Here is a 17,957-nt window from a genome sequence, read left to right on the forward strand (position 1 = left end):
TGCTACGCTGGAAAACGCTGCTTTGCTCTTCCTGCGAGCCTTCATCGACTAGCAGGAGGACAACCATTCGCACCACCATCACAACCAGGCTCACAAAACGACAAAAGAGGCAGATTCAAAAAAAGAAAGAGACAGAGACACACACAACCACCATCATGGCATCGTTTCACAAGAACCAAAAGACCCAAAAAAAATCACACCTGCGATCGCGCATCCTCCACGCTCTCCCCCGTCGTCGACTGCGCCCCCCGCCTCGCCTTGGCGCCCGCCTTGAGCGTCTCCCACTTCTCGCGGTACTTCTCCAGCGTCTTCTGCATCTTGCGGTTGTCCTTTTCCAGGCGCTCCATGTGCTTTGTCATTTCCGACAGCTGCTCCTCCAGCTCGTGGTTCTTGCGCACCAGCTCCTCCTCGTTTGCCCTGCCGCTGCCTCCGCCTCCGCCTGCCCCCGGGAGGGGCGAGCCGCCGGGCATGATGCGGTAGCTTTCGGCGAGGGCGAGGGCGGAGCTCTGGGCGCTGGCTTCGAACGTGTGCAGGCGCTTGGAGAGCTTGTCGAGCATGTCCTTGAGAGACTTGTTTTCCAGGCTGAGCTCCTCAATGGTGTTGTACAGTTCCTTTTCCGAGTGCGTGCGCGTGATCCGGCGGCGGGCATGTACAGCGCCAGGGGCCTCGCGGGCGTCGACAAAGTCGTCGTCGTCTTCATCCTGTGGCAGCACGTCACCGTGAGTCGAGGCTTCCAGGCGGCGCTTCTCCTTCTCGGCGTAACTGAGAATGTTGGCGTAAGACATGGTATGGCCGGTAGAGGGGACGACGTAGAACGAATCAGCAGCGGTGTGGCCGTCGCGGACGAGGGCGCGCATGGTGGCCTTTGAGTAAATCTTGGAGAGATCCGGATCGGCGGTGGCAGACGGGGAGGCGCGGGCGCGGGACTGCTTCGTGGGAGACAGGGTGGCGCTGGGAGAAGAAGACGAAGAAGACGGCACGGCGGATTCCGCAGAAGGCGTGGCGGGCTCTTCCTGGATGAGCGGCAGGCCGGCAAAGGCAAGGGGCGCAGAGATTTTGTTGATGAGGCTTCCAAAGGTGTTGTAGAAGCGGGTATAGCCGCCCTCGTCCCTCGCGGGAGAGGCAGTGTCGACCTTTGGCGACGCGCTGCCGCCGGCTGCGGCCGCTCCCTGGTGATGCTGCGATTGCTGGTGCTGGTGCTGGTGCTGCTTGTTGGACGCGGCCGTAGCCATGGGCGGAACCCAGGTCGGGCGGCTGCTGCCGGACTGGCGGTCGATGATGGTCTGCATCTTGGCTTTGGAGGCATCGCGCTTGGCCTGGGGATCGAGGTTTCCGGGCGCTTGGTCGTTGGACACGCTGGGGCTGAGCGGCTGGCCGCGGTCCTTGGAGCGGATGCCCCTCGCCGAGGCCAGGTTGCTGGCGATGGACGACGACATCTCGCGGGGGACGTAGCGGCGCTGCTGCGAGGCCAGCCCGGGCGGCTGCTGGGCCTTTGCGGCCGCGGCCTGCAGAGCGTCGCCCGCCACCGCGTCGCCGTCGGAGGAGGAGGAGGCCTTTTCGGACGCCACCTTCTCGTTGTTGCTGCTGCCGCTGCCGCCACCATCGTCGGCGCGCGCGTGCGGCACCTGCTCCGGCGGCAGCTTGAGGATCTCGGCCAGCTTGCGGTGGTGCTCCTCGAGCAGCTTGAGGGTGCGCAGGGCCTCGACGCTCGACGTCAGGCTGGCGGCGTTGGCGAACTCGCCGGCGGCCAGCGTGTGCTCGCTGATGGCGACGGTGGTGTCGGCGGACTGGCGCGTGGCCACGGCGGCGGCTCGCGCGTGGTCGTGCGCCTTTGTGAGCGGTGAGGCTTCCATGATGGTGATGGTGGTGGTGATCGGTAGGTTAGGCAGGACAGCAGCGAGAGGTTGCTGATGCGGTGTCGTTCACGGGCTGCTTCTTGGGCTTGTCGTTGGGGGGTGGCCTCGTTTCCCCTGTGGGAGAGGCGGCGTCGACTATGAGCTGGACGAGCCCGTGAGGTCGGTTGAGGGTTATTATTTCCAGCTGAGGATGGCATGTGGTTGCATCAGCTTGGCCGGGGAGCTGCAGCTGCAGGCGGTGCGCGTGAGTGCGCGTATTTCGTCCCGCTTCGGTATGACGGCATGCGGTGCGGTGCGGTGCGGTGCGGACGGGCGGTACGTGGGAAGGACAGCGGGTGGCTGCAAGATGGCAGCGGGAGCTGATGTAGCTGGGAGGTACTGTGCGACATGACGGCTTCAGCAAAAGGGCGTTTGTTCTGAACTCGTGATGGCTGTGGCTGGCGCTGGCGAGTCACTGGCATTTTGCGTCTGTTTAGTGGCAGTATCCGTTCTATGACACTCTAGTAGAAGGATCAGTACTAGATAGGTACTAAGGTAGAGGCAAGTCAAGTCGTCTCTTGAATAAGGGGTGATGTGTCTGTATGGACACAGCAGAGGCAGACTGATGTCGTTATGAATGGAACCGCGATACAGGAGGTAGTATCTAGATCTAAGGTAGGTTGGTAGGAAGCAATCGCCCGCTTCAAACAAGCGACACAAGATCGCAACTAACGGGCTTCGGGCCTCTCCATGTCCCGGCCTGATGCTGGTAATACGTGTACTCACTCGTACACGCAAACGGGACAGCTCTAGACTCTTCTTCCAGGTACCCAGTAATAGTGAGGCAAGGCTTCTCAGCAAGCTCCGTCATGTCCGCACTACGAGTAATACTAACAACCAAGGCCGTCGCTGAAACCCCACCTCGACTATCCTCCTCCTGCTCCTCTTCTTCCAGGGGCCTCGTCACATAATCTCGACAAAGCTGCCCTTGCGTGTTTCGTCATTTACCCCAAAAGGGACCATTTCGTGCATCCGCCTCCGTCCCAATCCGGCCCCAATCAGACACAAGTCGTCGTCCGTCTCTTTCTTCTTTCCACTAGCTGCTGCTGCTGCTGCTGCTGCTGCTGCTGAAATTGCGCAGCCTCGCTTTGCCGAGTTGGAAACCGGGGCCCGGTATAAGTTTGAGGACCCTTGATTTCAGGAGTCGGCGAGGCGGCGGGAGGTGCTATTTATATAGCAATCTCTACCTACCGGACCTAGCAAGGTATCATGCTGGAAACGGTCGCGCGACGACAAGAGACAGACGACGGTCCAGACAGCTTCTTTGCCCCCCCCTTCAGTTGCCTCCCCCGTGATAGAGCCTCATTAAACAGAGTCAAGGCCCAACTGCAAGAGGAGTCGAGTGTCTAGACGTCTGGGTTGAAGGAAGCGGGGATTTTGCCCACCGCTTGGCAGAGGCATTGACACTACTCCGTATCATCATATTCACACTTGATCTCAATTGCTTTTCTGCCTTTGCTTTACTTCACTTTCTCCCCACCTCTACCTCTCTTTCTCCCCTCCCCCCCTTCTCTCTCTCTCTCTTCCAAGCGACAGTTGCCTGTCGTCATCTCGGGGTTTTCGACCAACTGTCTCACTCAATTGCCGAGACAAAAGATGGACAACGTCAGCAACACCACCACCACCAACAACAGCAATGGCGGAGGCGGCGGCCTGAGCAAGCTTCTGGCCAAGCGCAGGCGAAGGGCCAGGACGGGAGGCCTAGAGTCGGATGCTTCTGGCCGCGACGACGATGCCGTGTCGATTAACATTGGCGACGACGACGACATTGACGACCGCAGCTTTGGCTCGTACGAGTCGGGCGGTGCAGACGCTGATGGCGAGTCTGAGCGGTAAGTGTGAAATCTGTCTTTCTGTCTCTGTCTCTATCTCTCTCTCTGTCTCTATTTCTACCTATCTTGCACCAATTGCTGCACAACTACCTTCATGTCGTCACCCATGACATACGTTGCACCTACATCATCATCATCATCATCGCCGTCAACACCACCCTCAGCATCAGCATCAGCATCGTCAGCATCAGCATCAGCATCGTCAGCATCACCACCAGACTCCCCTTCTTCGGCTTCCCCAGGCTCTCTTCATTTCATCCCCTCGGCAAAATGACAGGTAGCGCCAGGTACAGGCCGTGTAGCCTGGCATGAGCAGCTCCACGGCCAATCTGCAGTTAATTTCATTCCACCTGTCCAGTGCCTGCACCTACCGACTACCAGCCAAGTACAAGTATTCAATTTACCTACTCTCCTCTCCTCTCTTCTCTCCATCCTCCCTCCTTCTCCCTGTCGCAGCAGCGTCACAGCGCAGACGCACGCTCCTTTCAATAAAGAAAAAAACGCCACATAGCTCGTAACAGCTTTCGGCCTTTTTTTTTACCTCTCTTCTCTGCCTTGTTTGCTGCGTCATCCGACTTCAATTGCTTTGTTTACTTGTCAGGCTTCTCTTGTGTATCTCTTCGACGACTTACTGCCTCTTCTTATTGTCTCCCTGCTCTGCTGCACAAACAAACAGACAAACCCCCCAATCTTTCTGCTCTAGTATTTGTTTTGTTTTTCTTCTTCTTCATCATTACTGAGGGCACTTTGACCATTGTCTCCCTTTTTCGCTCTCGTATTCGCATTTGCGCCGTCCTCATTCGTCTCCGGCCCAGCGTATGCCGTCAAACCCCCTCCAATCCTGACTCCTGCAGACTCCGTACATGCAACCTCAGCTTCTAGCTAACATCAAATCAGGAGCATCTCCCGCCCCCCCCTCAGCCGTGCGACCACGACATCAGTCCTGGGCTCGAGCTCGACGCCCGCCTTGCACGTCACCGACCTCGACCCTCGCGAGCGCCGCCCGTCTCTCCTCTCTCGGCGCCTCCGCCGCGGGACCTCCAGGAGCCCGTCGCCCTCCCCCAATGCGTCCAAGGAGGCTGTAAGCGAGATAGCTGCCCTCCCCGAGCTCCCAGCCGCCGTCAGGACCACAACCTTCCCCGAGAAGCACTCCATCCACTCGCCGTCGCGCCTCACAGCCCTTCCCCGGCCCTCGACGAGCAGCGACAGATACGGCCCCGTCATTGTCAACACGCCGCCGACGCCCGTCGAACGAACAACTCCCGCCGCCCTACACCTCGACAGGAAGCTGCCACCTGTCATCTCGGAGCCTTCTGCCGCTGGGGATGGCACATCTCCCTCCTCCTCCTCCTCTTCCCCCAAAGCCGTAAACTTACATCGAAGATCACAATCGGGCTCCGCCGCCGGCGCCGCCATCATCGGGCCCAGCAAGCTCTCCAACATCACACTCGCTCCGCTCTCGCCCACGCCAGAGAACGGTCAGCCTCAGCCTCCAAACTCGGCGGGATTCTTCTCGTCCATGTTCTCGGTTGCCCAGAACGCTGCAAGCACGATTACAAGCAACATTCAGGGCGGTGGCATTGGGATAGGAGGCAACAAGAGCCGGACGAATCTGCCGGCTAAGCCACAATCATCCCCTGCCGAAGTCGACGGAGCCGAAACCCCGCTGCCCGAGCCTCAGTCGAGCGACGGAATGGATAAAAAGGAGTCGACCACAAAGACAATCGGAACCGGCGACCTGAGCTTGAGTCAACTCGGCATCATGGAGCCTTCAGCAACTACAACCACCCACGAGACGTCTCGGTTTCCAGACCTCAACGATACGCGTGCACGATCAGAGTCTGCCCCGGCCGATACCTTGGCCCGAGGCGGAGACGAGAGCGTCGACGATCCAAACGCCAGGCCCAGGTCGCTGAATGAGGCGGCCAATGGCGAGCAGGAGCAAGGAGCCTCGCAGTCTGACCAGGCCGATGGCAAGGATGAGCTCAAGAGCGATGCACAGAGGAAGCGCGGAAGCTCTACTGCCACCACGCACACGGTCGCGCCGCCGGCCCCAGCCGGCCCAGCGCCCAAGCTTACGGGGTTTGCCATTGCTAGTAAGAAGAGGAACCGCGATTTTCACACATTCTTCAAGAGCGTGCCAGACGACGACTACCTGATTGAGGACTACAGCTGCGCGCTACAGAGAGAAATCCTGGCGCACGGCCGGCTCTACGTCTCGGAGGGACACCTCTGTTTCAGCAGCAACATCCTGGGATGGACGACAACGCTGGTCATGAGCTTCGACGAAATCGTATCCGTGGAGAAGAGAAGCACTGCGCTGGTCTTCAAGAACGGGCTGATGATATCGACGCTGCATGCCAAGCACATATTCGCCAGCTTCACTAGCAGAGACGCCACGTACGATCTGATTGTCAACATCTGGAAGCTCGGCCACCCAACCCTGACGAGCACGCTTAACGGAGTTCGGCTGGAGGGCACCGGTGGCGACAAGACGGAGAAGCTTGACGTCGAGGCCGCGAGCCTGGAGCCGGAGACGCCGGCCGGATCCGATTCCGACGAGGCCAGTGACGAAGGCGACGAAGACTTTTACGAAGAGGACAGCGACGGTGCCCCCGAAGCTCAGGCAGCAGATGCGGGTGCCCTCGCGGGCGGCGATGGCAGCAAACCTGCTCGAAAGGTGTCCGGCGCCGTCGCCCCCAGCGCGGCTCCGGCTGACGGGGCCGCCGAGGGTCAGGCTCCCGCAGGCGGTCTCGGATCGTTCCCGGGTCCTGCGACTCATGCCCCGACGGACTGTGGGGATTCTGACACGCACTACGACAAGTTCCTGGCAGACGAGGTCGTCCCGGCTCCGCTGGGTAAGGTGTTCAGCATGCTGTTCGGCGAGGCGTCTGCCGAATGGATGGGCAAGTGGATTACAGAGAACCAAAAGTGCTTTGACCTGCAGTTGGAGGACAAGAAGGGCCTGGGACCGGACAACCGCTCTCGCGGCTTCACTTACATCAAGCCCCTTAATGCGCCGATAGGACCCAAGCAGACAAAGTGCATTGTCACGGAAACGGTGGACAACATTGACTTTGACAAGGCGGTCACTGTGAGCGTGGCCACGCAAAACCCCGATGTCCCCAGCGGCAACATCTTCCGCGTCAAGACCAAGTACTGTCTCTCGTGGGCCGAGAACAATGCCACTCGCGTGCAGGTCAACTGCACCACCGAATGGAGTGGCAAGAGCTGGCTCAAGGGTGCGTAGTCTTGTCTACTTTTGCCGCATGACACTCCTACTAATATGATTCTGATGATAGGCACCATTGAGAAGAACGTCAACGAGGGCCAGGCTCAGTATTGCAAAGACCTGTTTGCGGCCTTGAAGGCGGCAGTGTCAAGCCGGCCGCGATCGTCCACTAACAATGGCGTCAAGACCAAGAAGAAGGGCAAGAAGACTAAGGCCCTTCAGTCATCTACCGAGTCCGTCAGCACCACTGCGCGTGAAAAGAAGGAAGAAGCCAACTGGGGCATGCTGGAGCCGGTGCGCCCCATCCTGGAGCCCATTGTCGACATCCTGAAGCCGATCCTCACCGGCAACGTCGTCTACGGGCTGCTGGTCGGCTTGCTGGTGGCGACCTGGTTTGGGTTCGGCCTCACGCCCAACAGCAAGAGCCCGGCATCGTACGGGCCTGAACCTGCCCTTCAGAGCGCGTATCGCCTTGCGGCGTACGATGAGATGTGGCGCCGGGAGGACAGCGAGCTCTGGGACTGGCTGGAGGAGCGAGTAAGCCTGGAGCGCCTTTCGGTGGAGCGGCTAAACGCTCGCAGACGAGAGGCAGACCCCCGGACACTGCAAGACAAGCTGAGAGAGGAGCGCATGGACGAGCGGGAAGTAGAGGAGGCCATTCGAGTGACGGAGGAGAAGCTCAAGGTGTTGAGAGAAGTCATGGCGAGGGGCAAAATACTATAACAGCATGGTGCACGCAATCATCGTCTTGTACACCTTTTTTGTTTTTCCTTTCATTTTCTTTCTTCTTCTTTCTGTCATTCCTTCCTTGTTCCCATCTTCTGTCTCTTTTTTGATTCCATGTTTGTCTGGTCAACACATACAGGACAGCGCAGAGCACAGCAAAGTTACATGCACGCAGCACGTTCTCACATCACGGCGTCGTATCATTATGGTAGAGCCCTTTTTTCCTCTTTCTTTTGCGTTTTCTTTTTCTTTCAGTCAAAGTGGTTTCCTCGGTATGTGTACATTAAAAGAGTACGGAGTACATGTTCTTGGGCGGGCCCGAACAGCGTGGAAAAGGCATGAAGCTGAAGTTGTTTGTTTGCCACGAGGGCGTGGGCTTCGTTGTGGGAGGTGCATTTTTCTTTAGGTAGAGGTTTGTTTATGTGAGTGTGTTACAGCGAGCTTTTTGAATTACCAGTATTTCTGTCTCTGTTATTGGGTTTCATGCATGTGCATGTTGGGCAGCTGGAAGTGAGCCGGCACCCCGGGGGAGAGGCAAACGATGTTACCACAAGAAACGCGACTTAGGTATGATGTGGGAATATCGCCACGATTGTGCTGACACGCGCAATCGATCAAGTGAGAGCGCCCCCAAGGCCAGGGAGCAACCAAGACTGGTGGTGTCTAACTCCCATTAGTAGGTATGCATCGTTGGAAGTTTTGCACGGTGGGTAGGATTTTGTTGCATGTTTGGGGGAGGCAGCCTGTCTGTTGACCACGGGCTCGTGGTGTTTTAGGGTATCTACTTTCTCTCCCATTCTGTATGATTCTGCATTTTCCTTTCGTTCAAGTTCGCTTACTAGGTATTTTTGCAGTTCTCTTGTACTATTTAAAAATGGGAGGGAGATAGGATAGGACAGAGGGGAGGGTGATGATGATGTTTGCCTGAATCTTTTGTTGGTGTGGCGTCGGGCTTGCTCCCCACCTTCTTCCGTCTTACATGTTCGAGTCGGGATCGGAGGGAACGAAAAGAGGCCGAGTCAGCCTTGTCCTTGACCTAATAAGGCGCTCTTTTGCCTTACGTACTGTAGTACCTTACTTTTAGTATCGTCGTTGGTGCGCGGACTGCGAACCACGATTGGTTGATGGATTGGCATGGTCTATTGGCTTGTGTTGGCTTTGTGGTTTTGTGGCTTTGTATGTAGATGCCTCTATCCAAGGAACAAGACATGGGAGTTTTTACACGGTCATGGGTAGGGAGGTACGAAAGATGACCTTGTTGAGATGAGTTCGATTGAAGCTTTGGTTTTTGCGATTCGGGACCGAGGTTCGGAATTTTGGATGTATGAAATTCTTGGGCTGGACTGTGACTCTGTAGTGGTCATTTGTTGATGGCTGCCTTGGGGTGGTGGTACGAGGGGGGGGGCGCGAGGAGGATTGGCTTCTGTTTTTTTTTTTTATTGTGTTTCGGTGGTACGGAGCCAGGAACAGAATGGATAAATAAACAAGATACGCAAGAGTACGCGGGGATTTTCGGTGTTTGGGTAGAGAAGATGGTCGGAGAGAAGAGAGCAAGAGGATCGTCCGCGAGGGTTGGGATGGGATTGTGTTTGGGCTGGAAGTTGGACTACCTAGGGTCGATATTTGAACTGTATGTAGGTATGTATGTACTAGTTATGTAGGTTTGGTAAGGTATTCAAGGCAGTCCCTGCAGTGGCAGAGAGATGCAAGAGGAGGAGCAAAGACAAGACAAGGCTGCCATATGATCGTGGCTCCTACCTAGGTAGGTAGGTAGACATGTGAAGAATGGGAGAGAAAAGAACAGGCAGAAGCCAAAGATGTTTGGTATTACCTTACTCTGTACACGGATGTTTTGGACAAGAGAAGAGAAGAGAAATCACCCCACTTGGACTGTTGGACAAGGAGAAGAGTTGACGTGGCTTCGCCTTGGGGGGAATGCCAGCAAAGAGACGCCAAAAGCACATGTATGGAGCACGGTAGCATCACGTCTTACCTGTGCCTGTGCCTGTGCCTTTTGCCCTGCGTTTCGATACATGCGTTGACGGCGTGACTTGTTCTTGGGGGGAGTGCTGCTTTTGCTGCGTTGTTTTGCTTTGATGGGCTGAGGGCTAATGTCGTGTATGTAATGGAAGGGTCATTTAGGTCGGGATACCTGGTAGTGAAGGGGGGTTGGGCCTTGGTTTGTGGTGATGTGGTTATGCGTTGAAGAGCGGTCACCGATTTTGGACCAAGATGGCGGTGGCTGTATCTTCAGTTGTTATTGTATAGGTAGGTACCGATTTCATGTGGTGGCGGTGTTGGTTGTTGTTGTATTGCTGCTGTCTTTGTCTGCTGTTGATGCAGAATTTGGTATCATCAAAGTGACTCCAGGAAGAAGCAAGGAAATGGGTGTGCAGGAGAATATTACCTGTCATCACCTTTGAGACAAACGATTAACGCAGACAGGAATCAATGACAACAAGCAAATGGTTGATACCTCTCAACGTCATGCTGGCTTTTGATGCTAAGGGTCAGATTCTAGCGGCCGTCTGCGCCTCAGCTTTATCTGGGTGTACCTGGCAGTGGCGCAGCTGCCCCTCGGCTAGGGCTTTAGTATGTAGAGAAGGAGGGATGGATGGATTGATTGACATTGCCATTGATCCATCTGATGGGCATTTTGATCGCAATCGATCGAGGCCCTTTTTTACATTTACGATGCCTAGCATTTGACCCCATCGACGGCACGGCATCACGGGAATCGAAGCCAACAGGCCCCGGCGGCGTCGGGCGATGACTAGCATTGGCGAAACAGGGAAAGTCGAGATGATGCCGTACCCAGAGACAAGAGCCGCGTGATGCTCGTGATGCCCAGCATCGCAGAGGTCAAGCCACAGTCGAGGGGGGAAAAGGGCTCGATTTGGGGATGCACAGCGCAGGGATCAGCCTGGCAGCACGAAGCAGGAATTGGCCCATCAGGAGGATGGCCCCCCTCCCACCCTCTCTCCCTCCCTCTTGGCCGCCTTACGAGGTCAACGTCGAGCACATACTGCATCGCATCAGCCGCGGAACCGGTGGGCATGCACCAAGCCGAGCCAGACCATCCCCGGAGCAGAGGAGACACCACCTTGAACCGACCACCCCCCCCCCCCCCCCCAAGAAGGAGGGCCAGACCCCTGCTGCGAGTCCTACTGCTGAGCTGCCAAAAGTCCTAGTCTACAACGTCCTCGTCTCATTCGCCCGTGCCTCTTGCTGTAGGACTGGTTCCGTTACTCGCCGGCCTGCTGCCACGAGCTGCCTCCAAGGCTTCCAGCGTCGCGGCTCGGATTCGACTGTCGAGAACTCGCCCGCAAAAGCCAGCCATGGACGGTGCCTGAAAAGGTTGGCCGCTCATCTCTCTCATCTCTCTCACTCTCTCTTGGCTTGCTTGTTGCCGCTCGCCTTCTTACACTTTTGCCACATTATTCTGCGGGGGCCCCCTTTCAAAGCATCGAATCTCCACACAATAAGGGTCCCTTGGTTGGGGGAAATCAGAAGCCTGCGTCCGTACCTTGCCGTCCGGGACAAGCCAGCATCGACGGACGGGCCTTGCTCTGCCTGCCTGCCTGCCTGCCTGCCTACCTGACCTTACTGCACTGCACTGCACTGCACTGCATTGCGGCAAAGGTACCTTATCCTTATGCCCGGGCCTGGTTTCGTGACGAGGGCCCCGAGAACCACCCAGCACACCAGCCAAGGGGTCGGGCCATAGCTACGCTGCTCCATACTCGTACAATCACAGGACGAGACCACAGACCGCCATGGAGAACAAGAAGGTCGACGACCCTGGCGCCCTGGCCTTACGGCGTCTGGTCCGAAGCCCAACCGGCGGCCGTTTGGGTCCCAGGCGGTCGTCGACAATTGTCTCCTTCAGCAGCAGCAGGAGCAGCAGCTCAGCTTCTTCAGTCACTTCAACAGTCGACGCCGAGATGCCAGCTTCATGTGTGTAAGTCAAAGCAGGAAAAAGAAACAGTGTCATGCCCTTTTCCCCAGCCCTTGCAGATGAGGGGAGCCGACGAGAATCCGTCGAGACGGAGTGGGAGGGAACCGGGTGACCAGCGATTTTTCTTTTCGATATCCTCGTTCTCTTCCTTCTGCTCCGCCTCATCGGCCTCCCCATCTTCTATTTTCTTCTTTCTCCTCTTCCTTGTCTCCCATCTCCGGGTGTGTCTGTGTGTGATCTCGTTGCTACGTGCTGACCCGTCGTCTTTCATGCTCTCCCCTGAAGCTCACGCAACACTTCGAGCGACGAGTGTGCCTTGCACAGGTTCATCGTGTGGGCGGCCGTCAAGCGCAATGCCTGCCAGAAGATGACCCCCGAGGAGCGGCGCGAGTGTCCCCTACTGCGCTGCCGCAAGAGGTTCCCCAACCACGAGCTCATGCTCCAGCACCTGTACTCGTGCGATCACCTCGCCGGCGGCGAGTACTGGTGCTATGACTGCGAGAGGCCCGAGCAGCTCAGCGATGTCAAGTGCAGGCGCTGTCTGGGTCATCCGTCCAAGAGGAGGAAGATTATGACCATGGCCAAGAGCTTCTTCAGCTCGCTGGGCCACAAGCCCAAGTCCCACGGCCTGGCTCTGTCCATGGGCATGGGCTTGGGGGGCATGGGCAGTGTTGGAGACGGTGGCATCGGACAAGGCAGCAGCAGCAGCAGCGGCGGCGGCGGCAACAACAACAACAGCGACAACGCTGGCGGGGGCATGGACGAGCCTCCAAGCTACGACTCGGTCCTCTTCACGCCGCCGCCCCCACCCCAGGCCGAACTCTTCTCGACCGAGATACACGAGATCGGGTCGAGTGAGGTGCTGCTCCCCACTATCCCGGAGTGTGAGACCGAGACAGAGCCCATCCAAGCAGTACCCGCCCCTAGAATGATCCCCTGTCTCCCCCCATCCACATTCCCCATCTCACCACCAGGCTCCCACCCGGGAGCCGTGCCGCTGCCATCGACCATGGAGGCAGGTTTCATAAATTGGAGGCCGTCACCACCATCCCCCCAGACCGTGGCGCCTCAAAGCCTCATGAAGCCCGCCACAGCGCGGTTGGTCGATCGCCCAACCCTCCAGGTCAATACCCACCTGGACCACTACCGCGGCCAGGCAAGTCGACGCAGCAAGGCCCTGGCCCCGAGCTCCTCCGTTCGGTCCACCAGCAGCACCGACAGCACCGACAGCACCGATAGCACAGCCAGCTACAACATCTCGCCCATGTCTGGCTGGTCCAGCGGGTGGACAAAGACGTCCGGCTTCGAGTCTGCCTTGACGTCGCCCGACGACCTCATCAGTCCTCAGAGCCTCCTGCCCACCGGTCCCTTTGTCAGTTGTGGCCACACTCACACTACTACTAATACGGCGGACGCGTCGTCGTCCTCGATGAGGCCAGTCCCTTTTAGCGACTCCGAATTTCAAAACATGGTTGCCAACTCGTGCCCGTCTGAGCTGCCCGCCGACATCCCCATGTTTGATGACCTGCCCACCACCATGGACCCTCAAAAGACGCAGGCGCCCATGGGCTTGGACCACTCCGCCTTCTCCTTCAACACCAATCTCCCGTTCCAGCTGTCACTGGAGCACCAGCTACCGCCAACCAATACCGTCGATGACCTCAGCCTACATGCATTACCACCTCCACCTCACCAGCCACCACCGGCGCCGTCATCCGGTCATCCTCATCCACTGCAGTCTGCCGATGATACAGAGTCTAGCATGATGCAGCATGTCGGCTCCTCCAGCCTCACCACCACTACGCAGACTTTAGCCAGATCAGCCCTGGACGCTCTCCAGATGCACATTGCCGAGTCGAGGAGCAAGCTTGACGACATCAACGAGAACCGCCTCATGGTACAGCTCTGCCAGATGCCTCTGTCGTCCGTCGCAACAGCCGGCTTGGAAACCATGGTTGACCTACTAGAGGGTCGCCAGGCGTCGTCTCCTCTGCACCTCCTCTGTTTCGTCCACATCGTCTTCTCCCTGTCTCTGGTCATTCACGAACAAGAAGCCTCCAAGCACGTTGGCGCTCTTTTCAAGCAAGCGTTACTGTACAGCGACTGGTTCACGGGCGACGATAAGATGCTCTACTTTGAAGTCGTTTATACCTTGTGGAAGCCCAGCGCCGTCCGCGACGAGGAGATTATCGAGCTACTCAAGCCAACAGAGGCTGCCATGTCCAAGGGCAAGCAGCCCGAGCGCTCACTGCCCGAATTGAGGTCCGACCCGCTGATACTGATAGCTGCTCACTTCTTAGATGGTAATGCCCGCCTCTCTCTATCTCTCTCTGTCTGCTTTTTTCCCCCTCAAGGACTATAACGCTGACATTCTCTGTTCTTTTGATGTGACAGAGCTCGAGTACATGGCACTTATCGACAGTAATTACATGGGACAGCCATTTGACTCTTCCCTGCAGCACTCAAAGGATAGCGTCGGGGCGACCCACGATTCACCTTTTGCCATTGCAGCCCGGTTCATGATTGAAAGCATCTTTGCTCATCAGTACTCCCATTTCCCCGGGTTCGAACTCGGCATGGAGAAAATCATTGGCCAGCTCAACTCTGGAACAGTGACAAGCGTACGACGGCTGGAGCTGGAGCTGATGCAAGCTGGAAAGGTAAGGAGAGAGTAGCCGCTTTTGTTTCCAAAAGATGCGATGTAATAGGAGCAACGATAAGCTAACAAGAGGCGATGCATAGACATACTTGCCTTCAGATATATTCTTTGGCGACTTTGTCGAGGTGGTTCGACGACAAACGGATGAGCTTTACACGCTGGGCCCTAATCTTAGTACACGGTCGGAACACCATCAGTGCAGCATCCAGCTGTTGTTGAGCGAGTACAGCAGAAACCCTATTGCCGTGGAGGAAGCGGTTGAGCAGCCGGGGGCTTCCGGGGCGGCCTACGGAATTGTGGGTGTAGTTCCCGGTGGTTTCGAGAGCTACTTTGACGATATGGTGAACCTCAACCCCGGCCCTGGATTAGACGTCGACAACATGGCTGGCGCCCCACCCCTGGAAGTGGCTGAGTGGACGGGAGAAGAGCCGGCATTCGTCTCATCATCATCATCAGCAGCAGCAGCAGCGGGCAGTGCCGCCATAGCCACTCCCGTGCCGCAGATGGACGATGAGGCGCTGATATCGCCCGTGGCCGCGACGCCCAGCAAGGCGGAGCCGTCGGCATCGACGTCGTCGACCAAGGTGGAATCGGACAACTGCTGCAAGATCTGCGGCTACCGACCCAAGGGCGACCCGCGCTGGTTCGCGGGCAGCATGGCCAAGCACATGCGCACGATCCACAGCGAGAACCCGCAAATCTTCCGGTGCCCCTACCCAGGCTGCACGAGCCAGTACAGCAAGCGGGCGGACAACCTGCGGCAGCACCAGATTGAGAAGGGACACTTTGTGGACGACGAGGGGAAGCAGGGGAGGCGGCCGCGGAAGCGCAAGAGACCCTCGGAGGGGGGCGGGGAGTCTTGATGCTCCCATGCTTCTTTTTGCCTTTTCTTTCCTCGACATTCCTCTGTTTGGCTTGAGACTTGACGATTTGCTTTTTACTTTGTTCTGTGTGGGATGGTTTCATTGTGTCTTTCCTTTATACCCTCTTTTTCCTTTCCTTGTTGTCGAGTTGGCTGTTTGAGCAATTGTGGTGTGCTTCTTTTGGTTTGGGAATTTTATAAGACGCAAAGAGCAAGCAAAGGCGTATATATATATACAGGGTGGGTTGGGAAATCCTTGGGACCTAAAGCAGGCGATATGATACATACATGACTTGGTTTTTTCTTGATATTTTCGGGGATTTTATGATGGGCGGCATGGGTTACATTGCACCGTTACACTTATAGTCACAGTTGCAGTTGCAGTTACAGTTACAGTTACACTCGCAATTCAGATTTGTATTTCATGTTTAGCCTGTTACTGTCTGCTTTTCAAACTATGGATACCTAAGGTATCGATGTATGTATGCATGTGTGTGTGTGTGTGTGTGTTTACATGAGCTGACGATGGATCTGATTGATTGGGGTGCATGCCTATGACGGTTTGATTAGGTGGCATTGGGCATCTTTGTGAGATGTGTAGGTAAGGTAGGTATGTACTAGTATGTTCGAGTAAGGTAGGTACATGTAGGCAAGGTAAGGTAAGGTAGCTGTAATATGCAGGTTTTACCCTGCAGGGGATTTTGGGGCAGGGATGACGTAGGGAGGATTATGTTTTACTTGTTGGCAAAGCGGATGCGTGTCTTTTTTTTTCTTTTGTTTCTTTTGGAAAAGAATGGTAAACGTGTTTTTTCTGCCCTTGGTGATAGTTTGTGGTTGGTAACTGATTCTCTCCACGTTGTTATTGTTATTGGTAGGTAATGTTAGTAGTTGTTTTGCTTTGTGGGTTGGTAAGGTAGGTATCTTTGTGCTGTTTATTTCCTTTTGTTCTGTTGTTTATTTGAGGTTGATATCAGGAGAGGAGAAGAGAGAGATGTGGTGGTGTAATGTACCTAGACTGCCTCTGTGTATGTATGTACCTATGTATGCATGTATGGGGTGGCGGTGCCGGAGGTTGGGTTCTGGATTGCTTGTCCAGTCTGGATTCGATGGGACTGCTGACGGGGTAAGGTAAGGTAGGTAGGTAGCCGAAGAGAAACATTTGCACTGAGACGAAGAGAGATGTGACCCTGCATCTATCTTGCCTGTCATCTGAGGGAGCAGAGAGTGATGATACAGTGATAGAGAGGGAGTCAAGTAGAAGCAAGTAATACATCTTTCTGAAGAAAGAAACGCAAACACACATGAACGACATCAAGTACCGCTACTTTGGCCATAAATAGGTAGTGAGACAGATATTGGGCATCTCAGCTGGGATTGCCATCCCTGCTGCAGTTTTTTAATATAGCATGCCAATAGAGCCAGATAGAATGGCATGACGGGAGATGGAGGGGGGGAGGGGGCAGGTCAAACATGCACATACTGAAATGTTTAACCATACGCACATAATGGCGTCTTTACGCATACTATAAATGATGGGGGACAAATATACACACAAAGAAGTGTTTAACCATACGCACCTATCAGCGCCTTTTGACATGCTACTGTATTGGTGCATGACAAGGATGCTGGGCGATTCAACACACGCACACGTACATACATACATACTCGTACAGTAAACCTCTAACCATACGAGCATTTTCATATACATATCTCACTGCCTTACCTGTTAAACCAGTGCCTGTGCTGTGGTTTTGTTGTGCGCTTGTTTTCATGTGCAGTGTCGGTGTCTGGACATGCTGCCATCTCTAACACATAATGCCTGGTTGAACTTTTCCACCCTTACCGTCGACGCTGTGGCGCGCTTGGATCGAGTGCAGCAGGTGACCATGTTTTTTCCCTTTCCCGCGTTGCCGCATTTCCTGGGGAGGCGCAAGGGGGGAGGGAAGGGATCAAGTTGAATGGACCCTTGTTGGCTTTTTGCTTGGGTCCGGCGCGTGGAGCGGCGGATGTGGCGGCACTGTGTAGCAATATCTCTGGGCATCTCTTGGTCACTCAGGTTCGCTGTTATTACTGGATCTCTCAGACAGCCTATCAGGCATCAAGACAGAGGCTGAACTCTTGAATCTTGAAAAGGAGAAGAAAAAAGGAAAATAGAAGCATCGCCAACGGAAAGAAAGAGGGAAAAAACACGTCGGCGATTGGACAGCGTGCTCACGTCAGAAGCTCTCAACTCCCTGGTTTTGGGGCGAGCTGACATCACATGAGCCGCTATGGCGGGTTGGGCGCGTACTGTGTTGGGAACAGTGCGCGTGTGGGACGGCTGCAATTCGACTGAAACGAGAGGTATGACGACAAGAAGGCAGAAGAAAAGCCCTTGCGTTGCTTGGCTTGGCTGAGGTTGACGGGAAGACTGGAAGAAAGGTATGTATCGGTACTCGCTGAACAAGCCGGGCATGATGAGGTACACAGAACACTGGAGGATAGGTACTCATGGACGAGGATGATGAAGATGGAGGGGATGCGCGTTCGATGTGGCGGGCTGATAGGGCTGAGCAGGACGATGGGATGCTGGGCCAGCGGTGCCCTGATCTCTGCACGGCCGGACAGGGAAGCGGATTCTTGTGTAACAGATGGCGTCGCCTGTATGGCTTCCTGTACTGTAGTATCGGCCTCATGCTCGATGACTGCACGGGGAGACGCGCCAGGCGTGCAGATGTACAAGTACATGAACACGCAGCCGCGCTGGCACCGGCATCGACGCAAGTACCGATACTTGCAGGCCACTAAAAGTGG

At 55.8% G+C, this 17,957-nt stretch overlaps 3 protein-coding genes across 3 annotated transcripts; 2 read left to right on the top strand and 1 right to left on the bottom strand.

Annotated features, from left to right (window-relative positions):
* Positions 1-194: 194 nt before the first annotated feature.
* Positions 195-1,853, bottom strand: TRIREDRAFT_55679 (uncharacterized protein; the record flags this gene model as incomplete). Its single annotated transcript, XM_006962354.1, has 1 exon — positions 195-1,853. The coding sequence occupies one exon, from the start codon at positions 1,851-1,853 to the stop codon at positions 195-197; it is 1,659 nt and encodes a 552-aa protein (XP_006962416.1).
* Positions 1,854-3,491: 1,638 nt separating this feature from the next.
* Positions 3,492-7,737, top strand: TRIREDRAFT_120223 (uncharacterized protein; the record flags this gene model as incomplete). The annotated part of the gene is made up of 3 exons (XM_006962138.1): positions 3,492-3,727; positions 4,625-6,969; positions 7,030-7,737. 3 exons carry the CDS (start codon positions 3,492-3,494, stop codon positions 7,680-7,682), a joined length of 3,234 nt encoding a protein of 1,077 aa, XP_006962200.1. The 3' UTR covers positions 7,683-7,737.
* A 3,724-nt stretch (positions 7,738-11,461) lies between these two features.
* On the top strand, positions 11,462-15,165 carry TRIREDRAFT_120224 (uncharacterized protein; the record flags this gene model as incomplete). The annotated part of the gene is made up of 4 exons (XM_006962139.1): positions 11,462-11,646; positions 11,968-13,946; positions 14,038-14,303; positions 14,386-15,165. 4 exons carry the CDS (start codon positions 11,462-11,464, stop codon positions 15,163-15,165), a joined length of 3,210 nt encoding a protein of 1,069 aa, XP_006962201.1.
* Positions 15,166-17,957: the final 2,792 nt, after the last annotated feature.

The sequence above is a fragment of the Trichoderma reesei genome, assembly GCF_000167675.1.
Source record: "Trichoderma reesei QM6a unplaced genomic scaffold TRIREscaffold_2, whole genome shotgun sequence".
NCBI classification, from domain to species: Eukaryota; Fungi; Ascomycota; class Sordariomycetes; order Hypocreales; family Hypocreaceae; genus Trichoderma; species Trichoderma reesei.